Source organism: Xenopus laevis, chromosome 1L, assembly GCF_017654675.1.
Source record: "Xenopus laevis strain J_2021 chromosome 1L, Xenopus_laevis_v10.1, whole genome shotgun sequence".
Lineage (NCBI taxonomy): Eukaryota > Metazoa > Chordata > Amphibia > Anura > Pipidae > Xenopus > Xenopus laevis.
In genome coordinates this window covers 26830645-26848268 of record NC_054371.1, presented here as the reverse complement: position 1 = coordinate 26848268, position 17624 = coordinate 26830645, and the positions used below count along the sequence as shown (strand labels likewise).

Here is a 17624-nt window from a genome sequence, read left to right as displayed (position 1 = left end):
TCAACTCATATTTCTTCGATTCTGCCAGGATCCATTTCTGTCAACCATTTTGACATCATTGGAACTAATCCATTCATTACATGTTACCCGATCCTTTCTTCATTATTGAGTTATACCCTATTGCTGGAGACCTTTAAATCTTTAAAAGCCTCAAGGGCCTGTTAGTCATTTATTCTTCTTGTAAACTGACAATAAAAAACATAAAAATCACTCTCGATGCAGCGCTTTATTGCTGCAAGCGAAACCCTCATGACTACGACATCCACAGCGTCAGACAAGCTCTCCTGTTACAGAAAACTGGAGGTCTGTTTTCCTATTGCAGTAATTTCTGTAAATGGCAAAGCCTGTATACCTACTGAATATTTATGGGAATTGTATGAAGCTGAAACAATTTTCTCTTTGGCTGAATCTCAAAGCCTAGTGAGAACTTTTAACAGAACATGAAAATCTATTCAAGATAAAAAAATATAGGCACATGGACCTCTTGAATTTTAAAAGTAAAGTCCTACTGGGGAAACAGGCAATGTAACTGAAGAGAACCAACTGAAGAGAATCTACTGAGAGAATTTCTAATGAATTTGGTTGCTTGGTCCCCAGGAACCAGCTAATGTTCTGTCCCAAATCTGATCAACTGGTTGCTTCCCAAGAGGTATTATGGGCAAACTTCCTGTCCAAGGGAATATAATCATTTTACTTAAACCTTTCTTGCAAATGTAGGGTAGGTGGGATTTTCAGCCAAGTATGTGGAAACAGCCTAACAGGAACATCCAACCTTCAAAATAATGCAAAAGTCACCTTAAAACTATCAACTTAGATTAACCCATATAGTAGAATGGCTGCCAACAAAACTGAACATCTACAGGAAACAAATCACCAAGCATTAAAACCAACGACCCCTTAGGAAAATGGAGATCGCTTAGAGTAAAGCTGGCTTGTTATATCCATGAGCTGATGGATCATGCTGGAGGAACTAGGTTTGTTGTGTTAAATATGGAGATTAGGAATTACTCAGGACTGAGCTAATAAAATATGGAAATGAGAAAGAACTGAATAATGAAAAAGATTAGGTAAAATCTGGTTAATACATTATCTACAATGACGTGAAATGACTTGCAACAGCAGAAATGGATCCTGGTCATACCCTGAAGAACAAGTAGGGAAAGGCTTTGAAATAATGACCATCTGCTTTCTTAATTACTCCCAGAAGGCAAGCTAGGATGAGATTTGGGATGACCATGGTGCCCATAGACGCATTAATTTGAATGGTTTCCATTAAAGCAAATGGCAGACTGCAAGGCTGAGGTTCAGGCACTTCTCCCCTGGCTGAAAAATGCCAGCACAAAATGTGTTGCATGATCCATGAGAATTATATGTTGCCATATGGAAACTATGGCAGAATAACTGCTATGGCAGTGTTTCCAAATCATGTCCTGACAAAATGTTTCACCTCAAAATGGGTGACTGAGAACATCCCTGTGCTTCCAAAACTTAGACATGTTACATATTTACTAACAGACATTAAATAATACAAATAAAGTTTACATATAATACCTTTTCCCCAGCATGCCTACATTTTTCTTCTGCTTCTTCATAAACTGCCTTCTGTTTGCGCTCCTGCATGTCCACCTGTTTCCTGGTGTCCAAATGACATTCCGCTGTCAAAGCGACAATTTTCCTCTGATGTTCCTCTTGGATTTGCTTCTCCAAGTTGGTCCATTGTTCACTCATAGCGGCAGTCAACCTTTTTGCCTCATAAGGCACCAGCTTTACAGTAGCTGTCATGTTCCCGAGCGATATACCAATAACGTCCTTGCAAACGTGTATTCGACAAGCTTCTAAATAAGAGTCGGCTTGTGTCAGATTCACAATCTCTGAGCTGAGGAACAAAGACAGTTTTTAAAAAGGCAAAGAGGTGAGTATTTCCAAGTCTTCCAATTCAAATGCTATGGTAGACAGAAAGAGCAGACACTTTTTAATGGGTATTTTGTATTGCTGAAGGGTGGTGGATGAGTATGCAAACATTATAAAATATAGAACTATTTTGTGTTTTGTTGTATTCTAGGATCCCCTGCTGCAGAGCAATTAAGTAAATCATATAATCCTGGCTTGCAATTCAATATGGTGGTACAGTTTAGGAGAAGTGTCATAATTTCAGAGCTATCTCAGCTTCTCAGAAGGGGTTACTGTCTGTAATTGCAGACTCGCCTCTACTATAAAAAGTCTGTCCTAGTATACTCCTTCCAAAGTTCTACGTTTCTTCTTAATCTTGTGTAAATATCATATCACAAATGTGTCTAGTGTTGGAGAACATGGTATGATGACAAGAACCATAGACTAGTCATGGCAAAGCAAAGTGACAGTAAAAGGAAGACAATGTGTCAAAAAAAGCTGTCCCTGGTAATTTTAAGAGCTGAAATCCAGACCCCTCCTTGCCCCTATAGTGGAGGGTACAAATAAAGTGCAGTGGGCTCTTAGCGAAATGCACTTAATGGCCATTGTCTTATACTAAGGGTAATAATAAGACTTTGGTCCTCTTTTTGCTGCTAAAACAACCGTTATCCTCAACTATTCAGGAATGACTTTCCACTAGATGTTGGTGTTGCTGATGGGCTTTGCTTCTATTCATATGTAAGAGATTGGGCATTGATGTTGGGAATCAGGCTTTGCATTCATTGGCATTCCAATTTATCAAACCAGTGCCACCATCTGAAATTGTGGGGCCACATACAACAGAATTTTCTGGGCCATCCCCAGGCCCTGCCCACCCCACAGTAAAAAGGCCATACAAACATTCAAACATTAGTGCTAAAAAGTAAAAACACTTTTGACCAAAGGATTATTAAGCCTGCCACCACATCAGATTATTTAAGTATGTACCTACTCTAAACTAAATTGCATTTAGTTTGTGATATATGCATTTGTACAAATAAGAGCCATTTGGTTTAATCAATTGAAATCCACTAGTGGATAGACCCCCCTACACAAGTAAAAAAAACATTGGTGGTCAGTCCCCCTCCCCCACAAGTAAAAAAAAAATGGTGGCCAGGGTCCCCCTACAAGTTAAAAAAAAAAAAAAGCAACCGGTGGCCATGCCCTTCCTTCTACAAGTTTAAAAATCATTGGTGGCCACTCCCCTCCCTACAAGGTGTTGCCAAGAAGGGGGTTTTAACTTATTTTTGGCAATGTAATGTACATATATTAATTCTCTGGCTACACCTACCTTATTTCAGTATAATAACCAAATTAAAAAAAAGCATTTTCATGGGAGTAGAATTTAGAATAGAATTTAGCACAAGTGCAAAAATATTTCAAATTTTTACTCAAAACTAAGTTTTGTAAAAAACTATTTAAAACACAAATTGAATTTAATTCAAGCATTACCATGTAGTTATGACCCTTCGTTAATGTGATGTTAAACCGTTTCCCAGTGGGGAAGATGAGATCTGCATTAGTCATATTAATTGAACTAAATCCTTTCAACCAAAGCAATCTGCTTGACTGAATACTGTCAGGGCCCTTATCAGCCAGCAACTGGGGCATTTAAGTCAAAAGCTAATTTAAAGCGCTGATTAAAATAACAACAAAAAAGTGTTTATTTATTCAAATTATTCTTATATAAGAGACTAATTTTCATCATTTCATCATTATTTTGACAGAACTCTTACAGGGTCACTATACACTAACATTTTGTTCTGCAGAATAGAGCTCAGTACAGGGGAATACTGATAATAATTCATATAGCTTTATGGTGCCCCTTTTAGGGTAAGGCCAGACGAGGAGATTCGGGGAGATTTCGCGGCGATGCGTTTTCAATAGTCGCCCAAAGTTGCATTTGGACGACTATTGAAAACGCATCGCCGCGTGTGCATTAGCGCATGCGATTTTGCGCTGTAGCCTATGGGGAAAAGACGCTGAGGCAGTTCAGGGAGATAGTCGCGCAAAAGACGTGGCAATAAGTCGCCAGGCGAAAAAATCTCCCCGAATCTCCTCGTCTGGCCTTACCCGTAAGGTAGTGAACAAACATAGGGTGCAGTGCTTGCTACTGCCAATGAAAAATTCCATTTATGGCTAGATATGACTGAGCGCACCCCTAGAGATTATCCTTTACTGAGCTACACCCTTCAAAATAAATGTACAAATCACACAGTTAATGAGTCTGCCTTTAAATCAAAAATGTATTTGCAGGCAGCAAAAGCATGAGATGCTCCAAATTTCATTGAAGTACAACTTTCAACACTGGCTCTTGGTGGGAGTCTGAGAGCTGAAGTTCAGGGGCATCAGAAAGGCCCAAGGTTAATCACACACTGCTGAAAAGACCCACCCTCTGGAATTCCACTACTTCTCCCAATTAATCATCAACTCTGTCTCGACCATTGCACTGAACATGGGCCCACATCCTGACGGCCTACAAGAAAGTGCCAAGCATGCACATCATGTCTGAATACCTTCATGTGGCATATCATATAAATAAAGTTGAATATTATTGACTGTAAATATTGGGAAGAACCTTTACTCCATGGTTGCTAACAAGACAACAGAAACTACAAGTATAAACAATTATACATCTGTTTTGGTTTTACACCAAGAACCCTATTGGCTCCATATGCTTTCTTCTACCCAAGATCACCCTACAATCTCTGCATATATTTGTGTATTCTGCACACTGTACATTTCCAACAAGCTGCACGATGAACTATTTTCTTACTCTGTATCAGAGATCATGGTTTGATGGAAAGAGCACACACAGTGTCAGCACTGACCTCCATTTCACTATTACCTTCAAATCAATCAACCCAGAAAGTGGACAGTGTGTATTGCATAGAAAACCAATTATTTAAATCCATATATTGAGTGTGTATACCCCTCTATATGCCAAACAAATAAGGTTTTTCAATTTCAGTAATGCCTATTGGCTATATATCTTCACAAGGGTTCTATCACGGTGGATCTTAAATCACGTCTTAAAGTAGTCCTTCCAGCCCACAATATAAATGCAGTCCCTCCTAGACAACAGATGAGTCAAAGACAGGTCATTCCCAGGTTCAATAAAACTAATTAAATCCCCTGTGATAAACTAGCCTCTGAGTGATTCCAGAGGGCCTGACCTAACAATATCCTACCATATATTCTTCCACTGGGTTCATGGATAGAGGCATTCTCCCCTTACTTGAAGTAAAAATACCATATAAGTGTCAAGGTCCCTAGTCCTTACAATTTATTGCAATGAAAAAAAAAAAATCAATAGAAAACGTCAAGCAATGTAAACTTGTCAATATCACAGCAGTCTGTTATTTATTTTATATAGCATTTCATTCAAAAGGACACACTAAGGGGTAGATTTATTAAGGGTTGAATTGAAAATTCGAGTTTTCTAAATGTTTTATGGTCAAAACTGTCAAGTTCGACTACTGAATTATCTAATTTGATTTTTGAGATTTATCAAGCTCTGGCTCTTTAAGAATTTCGCCCCTAAAATCTGCCAAATTCACATATAAGTCAATTGGAGAGGTCCAATGACCAGTTGATGTTTGTAGCCTTGCTGACATTTAAGTTTTTTTCGGAGAAAAAACTCAATTTGAGTTTGGTCGAATTCGATTTGAAGAGTTTTTGGATCGGTACAATTTGTCCAGATGGATATTCTTTTTTTTTTAAATAAATAACCCCCCCAATCGAATTTATTCGAGTTTAAAAAAAACACAAAATTCCATAAATGAAGTCCTTGATAAATGTGCCTCCCCATGAAAAAAAAATGAAGGCCCACACACCTAAATCCCTAGAAATAACTGCATGGTCGCCATATGAGCAGATATCAAAGCGCATGACTGTCTCTAGTTGCCAACTATTGTCTAGTTTTGTTTCCCTTTATTCTAGAGGTGTATATTTCCCTGAAATGTTTTGCCAATCCATGCATATATTCAAAGCTAAGATTATACAGCTCTCTTCCTATTATCCCTGGGGGTTGCTGGTAGCAGACCGGCCCAAGATTAAGAATTCCAAACATAATGCTTTTCGCATATTTGAGAAAATGTAAACTAAAGCGGCGGCCTGATGGGAATTCTTGGTCTCTTACAGACCATCTCTGAATACTAAGTTACTGGCTCTCCTGTTTATATGATGAGCTGCGGCCCCCTTTTGATAAATGTGTGAACAAAAAAATACCACCGTGGGCTCAGATTATATTAATGGAATCCTCTGCTGTTATCCATAGAAGCTTCCCGAAACCCTCAATACTTACTCGTCCAACGCTTGAAGCATGTTCTCTGGTTCTTCAAAGGCCAATATGTCAATCATCTTGTCAGGCACACTGAAATCTTCATTTATGTTGTCAGGTGAACTGCTCTGTGATTTTCCCAATTTTGCCTCGCAATTAGTTTCATGCAGGTTTCCCTGGGAAGATACAGAATACATTTTATCTCTGTTGATTTTCATTTTGGCCTTGCACAAAGCTATTACATTTCTGCTTAAAGGCATGAAATATAAGTTGGTCATGTGCAAGCCATGCATGGGGTGAAATGAATGATACACAAAGGCAGGTCTGTCAATATAGGGTGTGTATATAGGAGAACTGCCTTAAAAGAGGACTAAACCCTAAAAACGAATATGGCTGAACTTATTGAATCAGCTTAAGCTCTATAGTAGTAACGATCCAGGACTTCAAACTTGTCACAGGGGGTCACCATCTGGGAAAGTGTCTGTGACACTCACATGCTCAGTGGGCTCTGAGCAGCTGTTGAGAAGCTAAGCTTAGGGGTCGTTGCAAATCATAAAGCAGAAGATGAGGTTGGCCTGTAATATAGCAACAAAGCAGATTTTAGATTGTACGCAAATTGTGCTGATTTCGGGGGTGACGTACCAATGATCTGAATTAATTACTAATCAGCCTTATATTGTGACATTTCTATTCTATGTGTACTGTATATTGTGAGTGGGTCCCTAAGCTCAGTAAGTGACAGCAGCACAGAGCATGTGCAGTGAATCAGCAGAAAAGAAGATGGGGAGCTACTGGGGCATCTTTGGAGACACAGATCTTTACTGCTAAAGGGCTGTGGTTGCCTTGGGCTGGTGCAGAAGCCCAAAACATAATGTACTACATTTCTACCTACTTCTTTAGTTAAGGTTTAGTTTACCTTCAAGCACCCAATATGGTAGGACCTTGTAGAAAAGTAGCTGTAAATGTTGCAGGCATTCTTATAGCGTAAGGCATTCTTATAGCGTAAGAGGGACACGATACAAAGTGAGATTATAATTCTACCCAGGGGCGCTCCACCAATGAGGTGAGTCGAGCCACTTGCCTCAGACGGCAGGGCCCCCCTGGTTGCCAGGGGCAGCAAAAATGCCGCTCCTGGTTTTCAACCCGGAAATTCGGCTCTTCTAGTGCAGAGAGCGCAATTGCAACGTGCAGCGCCCCCGATCCCCTCCGGCACTGAAAAGGTGAGCGCTGTGTGGAGGGGTGGGGGCAGCAATGGAAGGCCGCCTCAGGCGGCATAAAGGCAAGGATCGGCGTGGATTCTACCTGAGGCTTGCCGGATAAGAGGGTTTTCCCAAAATTCCATTCAATTTGCTCAAATCTATTTTAGCATAGCAAAGATGACAGGATGACAGTTATAGAGATAAAACGTCTATCATTAAAGGAACAGTAACATCAAAAAGAAAAGTGTTTTAAAGTAACACAAATATAATGCAGTGTTGCCCTGCACTGGTAAAACTGGTGTGTTTGCTTCAGAAACACTACTATAGTTTATATAAACAAGCTGATGTGTAGCCATGGGGGCAGCCATTCAAAGGCTCAGGTTACACAGCAGATAAGCTCTGTAGAACATAATGGTGTTATCTGTTATCCACTATTTAACCTGTGCCATATAGTCTTTTTTCAATTTCCCCCATTGCTACACAGCAGCTTGTTTATATTAAACTATAGTAGTGTTTCTGAAGCAAAAACATCAGTTTTACCAGTGCAGGGCAACATGATATTTTCATTACTTTAAAACAATTTAATTTTTTGGTGTTACTGTTCAGGTCAGGGGGAGGAAGAAAGGATGAAACTTGCTCTAAAATCTGGCTGAAATCATGAATTTGGTAAGAATTTTGCCACTTTTTGGAGCAGCTTGTGGGTATCAAGTTTTTGGAGTCTTCTGGATGTCAGTTAAGGGTTCTAAACACCTGTAGATATTAGAACAACACCCAATGAAAACAGCGTTCTAGTGGCAGTTATGACAACAGTTAACAAGCGATAAAGGTAGCATTATCTCGACTCACCAAACATCTGCAATTCAACCGTTTTGTGTAATGAAGTACAAACACCACAGCACAGGTCAGCAAGAAAGACACAAACAAGCCAATGAAAAATCCCGCTGCGTGGATCCCGTGATTCGGAATAACCTGGAAGGACAATTAACACAGTCACCACATCCATCATTAAAGGGGTTGTTGACCTTTGAGTTAACTTTGAGTTTGATGTAGAGATTCATATTCTGAGACAATATGCAATTGGTTTTCTTTTTTTATTATTTGTGGTTTTTGAGTTATTTAGCTTTTTATTCAGCAGCTCTTCAATTTGCAATTTCAGCAATCTTGTTGCTAGGGTCCATATTACCCTACCAATCATGCATTCATTTTGAATAAGAAACTGGAATATGAATCAGAGAGGGCCTGAATAGGATCAATAACAAAAAATGGATCAATAACAAAAAATGTATAGCTTAAGCGAGCATTTGTTTTTTAGATTGGGTCATTGACCCCCATTTAAAAGCTGGAACAAATCAGAAGAAAAAGACAAATAATTAAAAAAACTCTAAAAAAATAAATAATGAAGACCAATTGAAACGTTTCTTAGAACTGGCTTTTTAATTAAAAGTGAACCACCCCCTTTAATAGGAGCAGCACGAACGTTTGGCCTCATTCATCTGAGCTCTGAACCTTTTGGGTTCATGTTAGAGGTACAGGTATAGGATCCCTTATCCGGAAACCCGATATCCAGAAAGCTCAGAATTATGGAATGGCTGTCTCCCATAGACTCAATTTTAACCAAATAATCCAAATTTTTTAAAAATGATTTCCTTTTTCTCTGTAATAATAAAACAGAACTTGTACTTGATCCCAACTGAGATATACTTAATCCTTATTGGAGGCAAAACCATCCTATTGGGTTTATCTAATGTTTACATGAATTTCTAGCAGACTTAAAGCATGGAGACCCAAATTATGGAAAGATCCGTTATCCGGAAAACCCCAGGTCCCGTGCATTCTGGATAACAGGTCCCATACCTGTACTTGCCTAGTTATGGAGTTTTAGGAGTTTTGGAAAAAAATGGGGAACTGCATTAATACCAAGTGTGATCACTGCCACCTGTCATCTAAGGATATTAAGAATATTGTATACACAAGTTTATACATATTAAAAGTCCATTATTAAACTCCTCTGTCAATTTGAATACCCTTATAATACACAAAAGCCATGAATATCTTGTAAATTATATCCTTATAAACGGTGAGTAGTGATATCATCAGTTATAAACGGTGAGTAGTGATGTCATTTCTGTCACATGACTCACTAAAATTTGTGTATTATAATTAATAAAGTACCCCCAGTTGTAAAATATGAGGATATTATAAGTTACCTCGGAGTTCCATGACCTGTATAAAAACACTCGGCCTTCGGCCTCGTGTTTTTATATGGTCATGAAACTCCTCGGTAACTTATAATATCCTTATATTTTACAAGAGGGGGTACTTTATTCACTATATATTTTACATTAGTGTGTACATTATTAAAAGCACTAATGTAATATATAAGGAAACTGACAGACAAGTGATATTCCTACCATATAATGGAACAATGAGGTTCTCTCTTATAATACTCAACTTTCACTGAGACATTTCCAAATGGCCTTTGTGGATTTCTGTATTTTTAGAGAAGGACCTGATTATTACTTAAGAAGGCAATCAAATTATTATTCAGCCTCTTTGAGGCCCATTTACTAAGGGTCGAAGTGAATTTTCGAATTCAAAAAACTTCGAATTTCGAAGTAATTTTTGTGTACTTCGACCATCGAATAGGCCAACATTCGATTCGAATTGAAAAAACTTCGACTTCGAAATCGAAATACTGTCTCTTTAAAAAACTTTGACTACGACACTTCGTCACCTTAAACCTGACGAATTGCTGTTTTGCCTATGGGGGATCTCCTATAAACTTTGAGTAAAGTTTTGAGTAGTCAAAGTATTTTTTTGTAAAATCGTTCGATTCGAACGATTTGATCGATCGAACGATTTTTACTTCCATCAAAAACAGCCGTTTCGATCGACTATCGAAGTATCAAATTCGATGGTCGAATTTCGACGTTTTTTAATTTCAAAATTCGATCCTTAGTAAATGTGCCCCTTTTTCTCAAACAACAACTAATTTATGAGGCTTGCTTCAGGGCCGTTCCTGCCATGAGGCAGTGAACGGCCAGTTACAAGGGGCGGCAAAAAGCCACCTCCTGTAACTTTAAGAGCCGAATTTCCGGTTTTTTAATTTGGCTCTGCTAGTGCAGAAAGCGCAGTACACGCTCGCTGCGCTAGCAATTCGGCCCCCTTTTACTCGCTCCGACGCTAAACTTTTAAGCGCGGAGCGGGAGAGGGGGGCAGCATCTGGGTTGCTGCCTCAGGCGGCAGCAGCCCGCAGGTCGCCCCTGGCTTGCTTACAACTATGACAAGTGTGTAGTGGGCTATGCTTCCCATTAATGAGTAATAAATGTAATATTTTACACCAGTATGGGGAGTCCTAGAGACACAGGTATGGGAAGTGTTATGTAGAATGCTCGGGACCTGGGGTTTTCCAGATAATAGATATCTTTCCATAATTTGGATCTCCATACCTTACGTCTACTAGAAAAACATGTAAACAATAAATAAACCCAATAGGCTGATTTTGCTTCCAATAATTATTAATTATATATTAGTTGGGATCAAGTACAAGGCACTGTTTTATTATTACAGAAAAAAAGGAAATCATTTTTAAAAATTTGGATTATTTGAGTCTATGGGAGACGGCCTTTCTGTAATTCTGAGCTTTCTGCATAACAGGTTTGTGGATACTGGATTCCATACCTTTACTGCTTTTTGTTAACAAAACCACTGTATTAAAACATGTATATAGCAATAATTTTCAGGCACCTGTATCCCAAATAATTTTTTTTTGATAGTGAAGTTTCAGAGGTGTGTGACTGCCGTCTTGACTACAATTAATACGGGAGGACTTAGCATGAAAAGAGTTAAACAATCCCTAGTATGGACAGTAATATTGTAAGGTGGATGTACTTCTCCTAAATAAGATTTAAAGGGAGATGTCACCGTAAACCCTTTTTTTAAGTATAGTGTAGATTTGAGTTGAATTGTGAATTGCAGTTGGGTTTTGTTTTCTATTTTTTTGTGTTTTAATTTTTAATTTCCTTTGTTCCGTGGGTAGCTTTTCATTAAAACTGTGATTTGGTTGTTTGGGGCAGGCCCCAAGGCCAAGTCAGTGCATCTACCCCTCAAACTCCTGCTCATTCGTTTCTGCATCCCCCCCCCCTGTTTGCACATGCACACTCTTACATTTTCGGAATTTAGCACACAGGAGATTTAAGCAGAGAATTCTCCTAGGCCAAAGCCTTTGTGTCCTTCCCACAATTCGGGCCTGGCTTGGGAGTTAATTACCCTACCACCCAGAAATCAGTCCTATGAATACAGGTATATGATCCGTTATCCGGAAATCCGTTATCCAGAATGCTCCAAATTACGTGAAGGTTTTCTCGCAAAGACTTCATTTTAATTAAATAATTCAAAATGCTAAAACATATTTCCTTTTTCTATGTATTCATAAAACAGTAGCATGTACTTGATCCCAAGTAAGATATAATGATTCCTTATTGGTGGGGGAAACAATCCTATTGGGTTTATTTAATGTTTAAATGATTTTGAGTAGACTTAAAAACCCCAGGTCCTGAGCATTCTGGATAACAGGCCTTATACCTGTAGTAGAGAGCCTGTAAATCAAATGTCAATAAAAAAAAACTGAATAGCGGTAGAACAAACAAACAAAAGTAAACGAGTTAATGTGTTCTGTGGCTGCCAGGGTCAGTGACCCCCAAAAACCTGCTGCAAAACTGGAGAGAGACAGAATAGGAAGGCTATAGTAAACCAAAGAGGTACATATTTAAAATAAAACTGTGGAAAAACATACGCTGAGTTGATTCAATCCATCTATGTCTTAATTCCCGGCATTCTCTTAATATCACATCAAATAGTAAACAAAACATTACTCAGTAAACAGCTTCAAAGCCTGAGAACTCGTTCCTATTGAGAGCTGCGGGATGAGCCGGAAGCTACCCGATGTCTGTCTGTGAGGCTGCTTTGAACAGATATGCTAATATATCTTTGATATCCAATATAAAATCTGTATGTGAACCCCGGTAAATACACCTGATAATGGCATCATTAAAACTCAGCTCTTTCCTACTGAATACATGGCGAGAGTCGTTTGCAAATAAACGCGGGGGGGGGAAGTTTAATCGCAAAAAAATTATGAACAAAATGAAATTATTTTTATGAATGTCTGGATTCAAAAACATGACACCTCTCTGAAGATCACCATCACTCATTTTCGTGTTCAGCTTCAGCGTAGTCATAAATCACTGCCACATCTCAAAGCTCCAAACCAACAAACAGGAAATGATCATGTTCCACGAGCTTTACCTTTATATTTCCCTTGGCTGTGATTGTAAAGGCCGCCATTAATCTTAAAGATGTTCCAGCGACCTGTGGAAAGAATGGGTCATAGAACTTAAATGGTAAAATTCTATTCAAGTGTTGATACACCAAGCGTGACCCTATGTGGAGCCCAACATCAGAAGGAGAACTTTCAAATGGCACCTAATGCTCAGCAGTGTTGCTCTTTGACTGTGGCTTAGACAGATGGGTGCGTGCACTATGGGGAATAAGGTAGGAAGCATTACCCACGTGACATTTAATACTTCATTGGAAAACATGTAGTACTGATGTCCCCTGATAGTCATTGGCATCAAAGACATTGGCATTTGACTTTTTACTGGTGGTGTAACCCATCTAGTTTGTCTAGTCTAGTGTTGGTGTAGGGAATTCTGCTGTAGAGCAGTCAACTCCACCAAATGGGAACCCATGGGATAGAACAAATTGGGTAATCTCACTTAAAGCTGAAGGGGTAACTTTCTACATGGGTACATATCACTGTGACCCATTTATCTTGTGTCTGAGTTACTATACCTGTACCATGCATGCAATTAAAGGAACAGCAACATAAAAAAAAGAACGTTTTAAAGTAATAAGAATATAATGCAGTGTTGCCCTGCACTAGTAAGGGTAAGGTCACACCTGGAGATTCGGGGAGATTTAGTCGGCCGCCTCTTCTTTGGGGCGACTAATCTCCCAGAACGGCTTCCGCCTGCTAGAATGAGAAATCACTTGCGGCGCTTTGTTTTCCGAAGTCGCCCGAAGTTTCCTCATGAGGCAACCCTGAATCTCCAGATGTGACCTTACCCTACAACTGGTGTGTTTGCTTTAGAAACACTACTTTGTTTTATATAAATAAGCTGCTGTGCAGCAATGGGGACAGCCATTCAAAGGAGAAAAGGCTCAGGTTACACAGCAGATGCAGATAAGGAGGGAACTGTTAAAAATATCGGCAAAGGAAAAAATTCTGAGGGTTTACTTTTCCATTATATCTTGCAAATATTGTTTGTTTTTGCAATTTTAACACTGGTATATAAGATAGCAGATACGCTCTGTAGAACATAATGGTGTTATCTGTTATCCACTATTTAACCTGTGCCATATAGCCTTTTTTAAATTGCCACCATTGCTAGGCTTGTTAAGGGATCACATTCAAAATGTTGTCCTAGTCAATGGCATTATGAGAAGACATCAGCATGGCTTTATGAAGGATAGGTCATGTCAGACAAATTTGATTGGTTTTTATGATGAGGTAAGTAAGATGCTGGACAGCAGATGTGATCTATTTGGATTTTGCCAAAGTGTTTGATACTGTGCCCCACAAACGACTGCTTTCTAAACTAAGCTCTGTTGGGCTTAATGAAGTCATTTGCACATGGATAGGATACTGGCTACAGGATCGGGTACAGAGGGTGGTTGTTAATGGGACATTCTCTACTTGGAGTAAGGTTCTTAGTGGGGTCCCTCAGGGCTCGGTATTGGGTCCACTTTTATTTAACTTGTTCATTACTGACTTAGGGGCGGGTATTGTAAGTAATGTATCAGTGTTTGCAGATGACACAAAACTATCCAAACCCAATTAATTCCACCCAGGATGTGGCATCCTTGCAACAGGATCTTGACAAACTGGCAATCTGGGCAGCTAAGTGGCAAATGAGATTCAATGTTGATAAATGTAAAGTCATGCACCTGGGATGTAAAATTATCCACTTGGGATAATATCCTAAATGGGACTGCACTAGGCAAATCCATTATGGAAAAGGACCTTGGAGTCCTTGTAGATGATAAACTTGGCTGTAGCAAGCAATGCCAGTCAGCAGCATCAAGGGCAAATAAGGTCTTGAGCTGTATTAAAAGGGGCATAGAGTCACGGGAGGAGGGGTCATTCTTCCACTGTATAGAGCACTTGTAAGGCCCCATCTAGAATATGCCGTACAGTTTTGGTCTCCATCACTCAAACAGGACATTATTGTATTAGAGAGGGTACAGAGAAGGGCAACTAAGCTGGTAAAATGTATTGAAAATCTTAGCTATGAGGAAAGACTGGCCAAATTGGGGATGTTCACGCTATCCAGCTGACACAAGGTCACCCATTCCGAATAGAAGAAAAGAGGTTCCGCCTAAATATTCAGAAGGGGTTTTTTACAGTGAAGATGTGGAATTGTCTCCCTGAATCAGTGGTACAGGCTGATACATTAGATAGGTATAAGAAGGGGTTGGATGGTGTTTAGCAAGTGAGGGAATACAGGGTTATGGGAGATAGCTCATAGTACAAGTTCATCCAGGGACTAGTCCGATTGCCATTTTGGAGTCAGGAAGGAATTTTTTCCCCCTCTGAGGCAAATTGGAGATGCTTGAGATGGTTTTTTTGCCTTCCTCTGGATCAACTAGCAGTTAGGCAGACTAAAAAAAAACTAAAATGTTAACCTTGATGGACGTCTGTCTTTTTTCAACCTTACTTACTATGTTACTATGTTACACAGCAGCAAGCACAGCAGTTTTACCAGTGCAGGGCAACATTACAGGATATTTTCATTACTTTAAAACACTTTCATTTTTTGGTGTTACTGTTCCTTTAAGGCTCAGTGGGGTGGTGCACGTGACCTGCTCCTTCCACATTTGTGGTCAATGATCCACTGGATCTCACCTGCTTTAGGCTGACACAACAAGTAAACACTGAGCATAACGAGGAAAACTCAAGGAAGTAAAGTCAAGTGAGCGTTATGCCATCTTTCACCATGATCTGGCTAAAGGGGGCGCTGTCTCATTAATAAGAGAGCAGTATGGCTGCTCCTATACATAATTTTCAAAAAATGCATAGATATTATAGATTCTATAAGATCTGGAGAACATTTAGAGAAACATAAGAAGGCAATGAAACTAAGCAGATGTTACCGCAGAAGAGTTCTGGAATGTTAGCTGGGCGGGCAGTGATAGCTGAAATCCGTCGGCGGAGAGGCCGCTGCTCAGTGATGCGGTGTACTTAATGAGCAAATATTCTCCGGCTGCAATAAAGGTTCAGAAATAATCAGGAGGAAGAACACATAAGCACTTTGCCACTATTAAAGTTCTATTTAAAGCTTAATTTCGCTTGTCTACAGTTTGCATACAGCTCCATAGAATGAAACCGCTCATGCATGCTTTCTGCTTAATTAATCCTTTGATTGCTCTTAAATGTTTGTTTACTGTGTTCACGGTCTCATTATTTTTGAGTGCCAGCAATTTTATTTTGGAAACGTATGTATTTTAATACGATACTGTCATAATTTTAGAACAGTGTACGGTGACTAAAAAAGTACTGGGCCCAACAGCAAGACCATTTTAGGGCCCCAAAATGCATAACCTGTATCACACGTATTGATACTGCTCATGTTTGAGGACCCCCAATGTAGAGTCCTGCGCGGAACCAATTTCTAAGATCCGGACCGGACCCAAACTCGCATATTTTCCGCATATTTACCCACTTTGATCCGCTACCCGACCCGGACCCGCAACTGCCTTATCCGCAACCCGACTCGCAACCCACTGACCACCATCAAACAGGAAGTGGTGTTGCTGAAAAGTGACTCCACCAAAAGTGGGCGGGACATAATCAAGTTTTGTAAAATGTTTTGTAAAATGTAAAAAAGGGACTAAAATATAGACAATATAACATTAGATAAGAAATGTAGATGAGACCCGCAACCCGACCCCCATCTATACCAGCACCAGAAAAATCTACCCTCATTCCGCAGGGTACAAACTTTTTTTGCAGGTACCCAACCCACTGCAGGACCCCTGATATTGTGTGACTGGTTGAATGTTTTTTCATTATGAAAACATGGCCCATTATACCTTTGGATGATTTTTTACTATTTATATACCTTCCCCAGCAAAATGGAGGAAACACACAAAGACACGGGGAGAACATACAAACTGCATGTCCATAGAGCCAGACCATTATTCCTCCTCCACCGATCTTTACAGTTTGCATTATACATTTAGTTAGCTAGTATTCACCTGGCATCTGCCCTTGCCATACTTGCAGATATAATAGGTTATTATAATGGGATATTATAATTCTACATAGGAAAAGCCTGGTTGGATAACGCTGAAACTGATAGGGCAGCACTTACGTACTTATTATACTTATTCACCTTTTAGCGACTGGATCCTGAAAGTCTGAATTCCGTTTACAACTCCAGTGCCGGGATAGCTGCCATCTTTCACAAGGAGACCAGTAATGTTATCAGAAAGGATAAGCCCAGTCATGTTGTCTGCAAAGGATGACACAACTGTGTTGTCAATCAGTAGACTTATACTGGCTGATTGCTGGCCATCTGCATCATTATTTACCTAGAGAATATAACAAAAAGGAAAAATCAGATTCCACAATGTTTATGGCACTTGGAAAACAGGCAGTAATTTATTTGAAAGACATAAAGCCATTACAAACTTGTTTCTGACGACAAGCAAGTTGCTGTTAAAGTTATGGAAAGCCAACCATCATCACAGACATGCAGCAGGTTGTTTATAGGGGGGAACCGGCAGCACATTGTGGGTACTGAATGGGTAACAGGTAGTTCACACGCATTCCCTTCTGCCCATGGATAATGTTATTTCCATCACTGCAATGAGCTCACTGTTGTGTTCTAGGGCAGGCGGACAGTAGAGTTATGGCTAAAGCTGTTACAAAGCTAGTTGGGTTTCTGGTCCAATTGTGATGTTATGCAGTTACAGGGGTTGTTCACCCTCAAATGGACTTTTAGTATGATTGTAGAGATTGATATTTCGAGTTATTTAGCTTTTTGTTCAGCAGCTTATAAGTTTAGAATTTCAACAGGTATGAGGTTGCTAGGGTGTAAATTATCCAAGCAATCATTCATTGATTTGGATTAGAGACTGTAATTTGAACA

General features: G+C 39.5%; 1 protein-coding gene across 1 annotated transcript in view; it reads right to left on the bottom strand.

The window, feature by feature from the left end:
* The window catches only part of evc2.L (Ellis van Creveld syndrome 2 L homeolog), a 98589-nt gene that overhangs the window by 55385 nt on the left and 25580 nt on the right, over positions 1 to 17624 (bottom strand). Inside the window, exons 5-10 of the mRNA XM_041587834.1 lie at positions 16866 to 17064; positions 15625 to 15734; positions 12718 to 12780; positions 8257 to 8379; positions 6236 to 6387; positions 1552 to 1876 (exon numbers count right to left, since the gene is read on the bottom strand). Coding sequence (XP_041443768.1) covers positions 1552 to 1876; positions 6236 to 6387; positions 8257 to 8379; positions 12718 to 12780; positions 15625 to 15734; positions 16866 to 17064 — 972 coding nt within the window. The remainder of the gene's footprint in view (positions 1 to 1551; positions 1877 to 6235; positions 6388 to 8256; positions 8380 to 12717; positions 12781 to 15624; positions 15735 to 16865; positions 17065 to 17624) is intronic.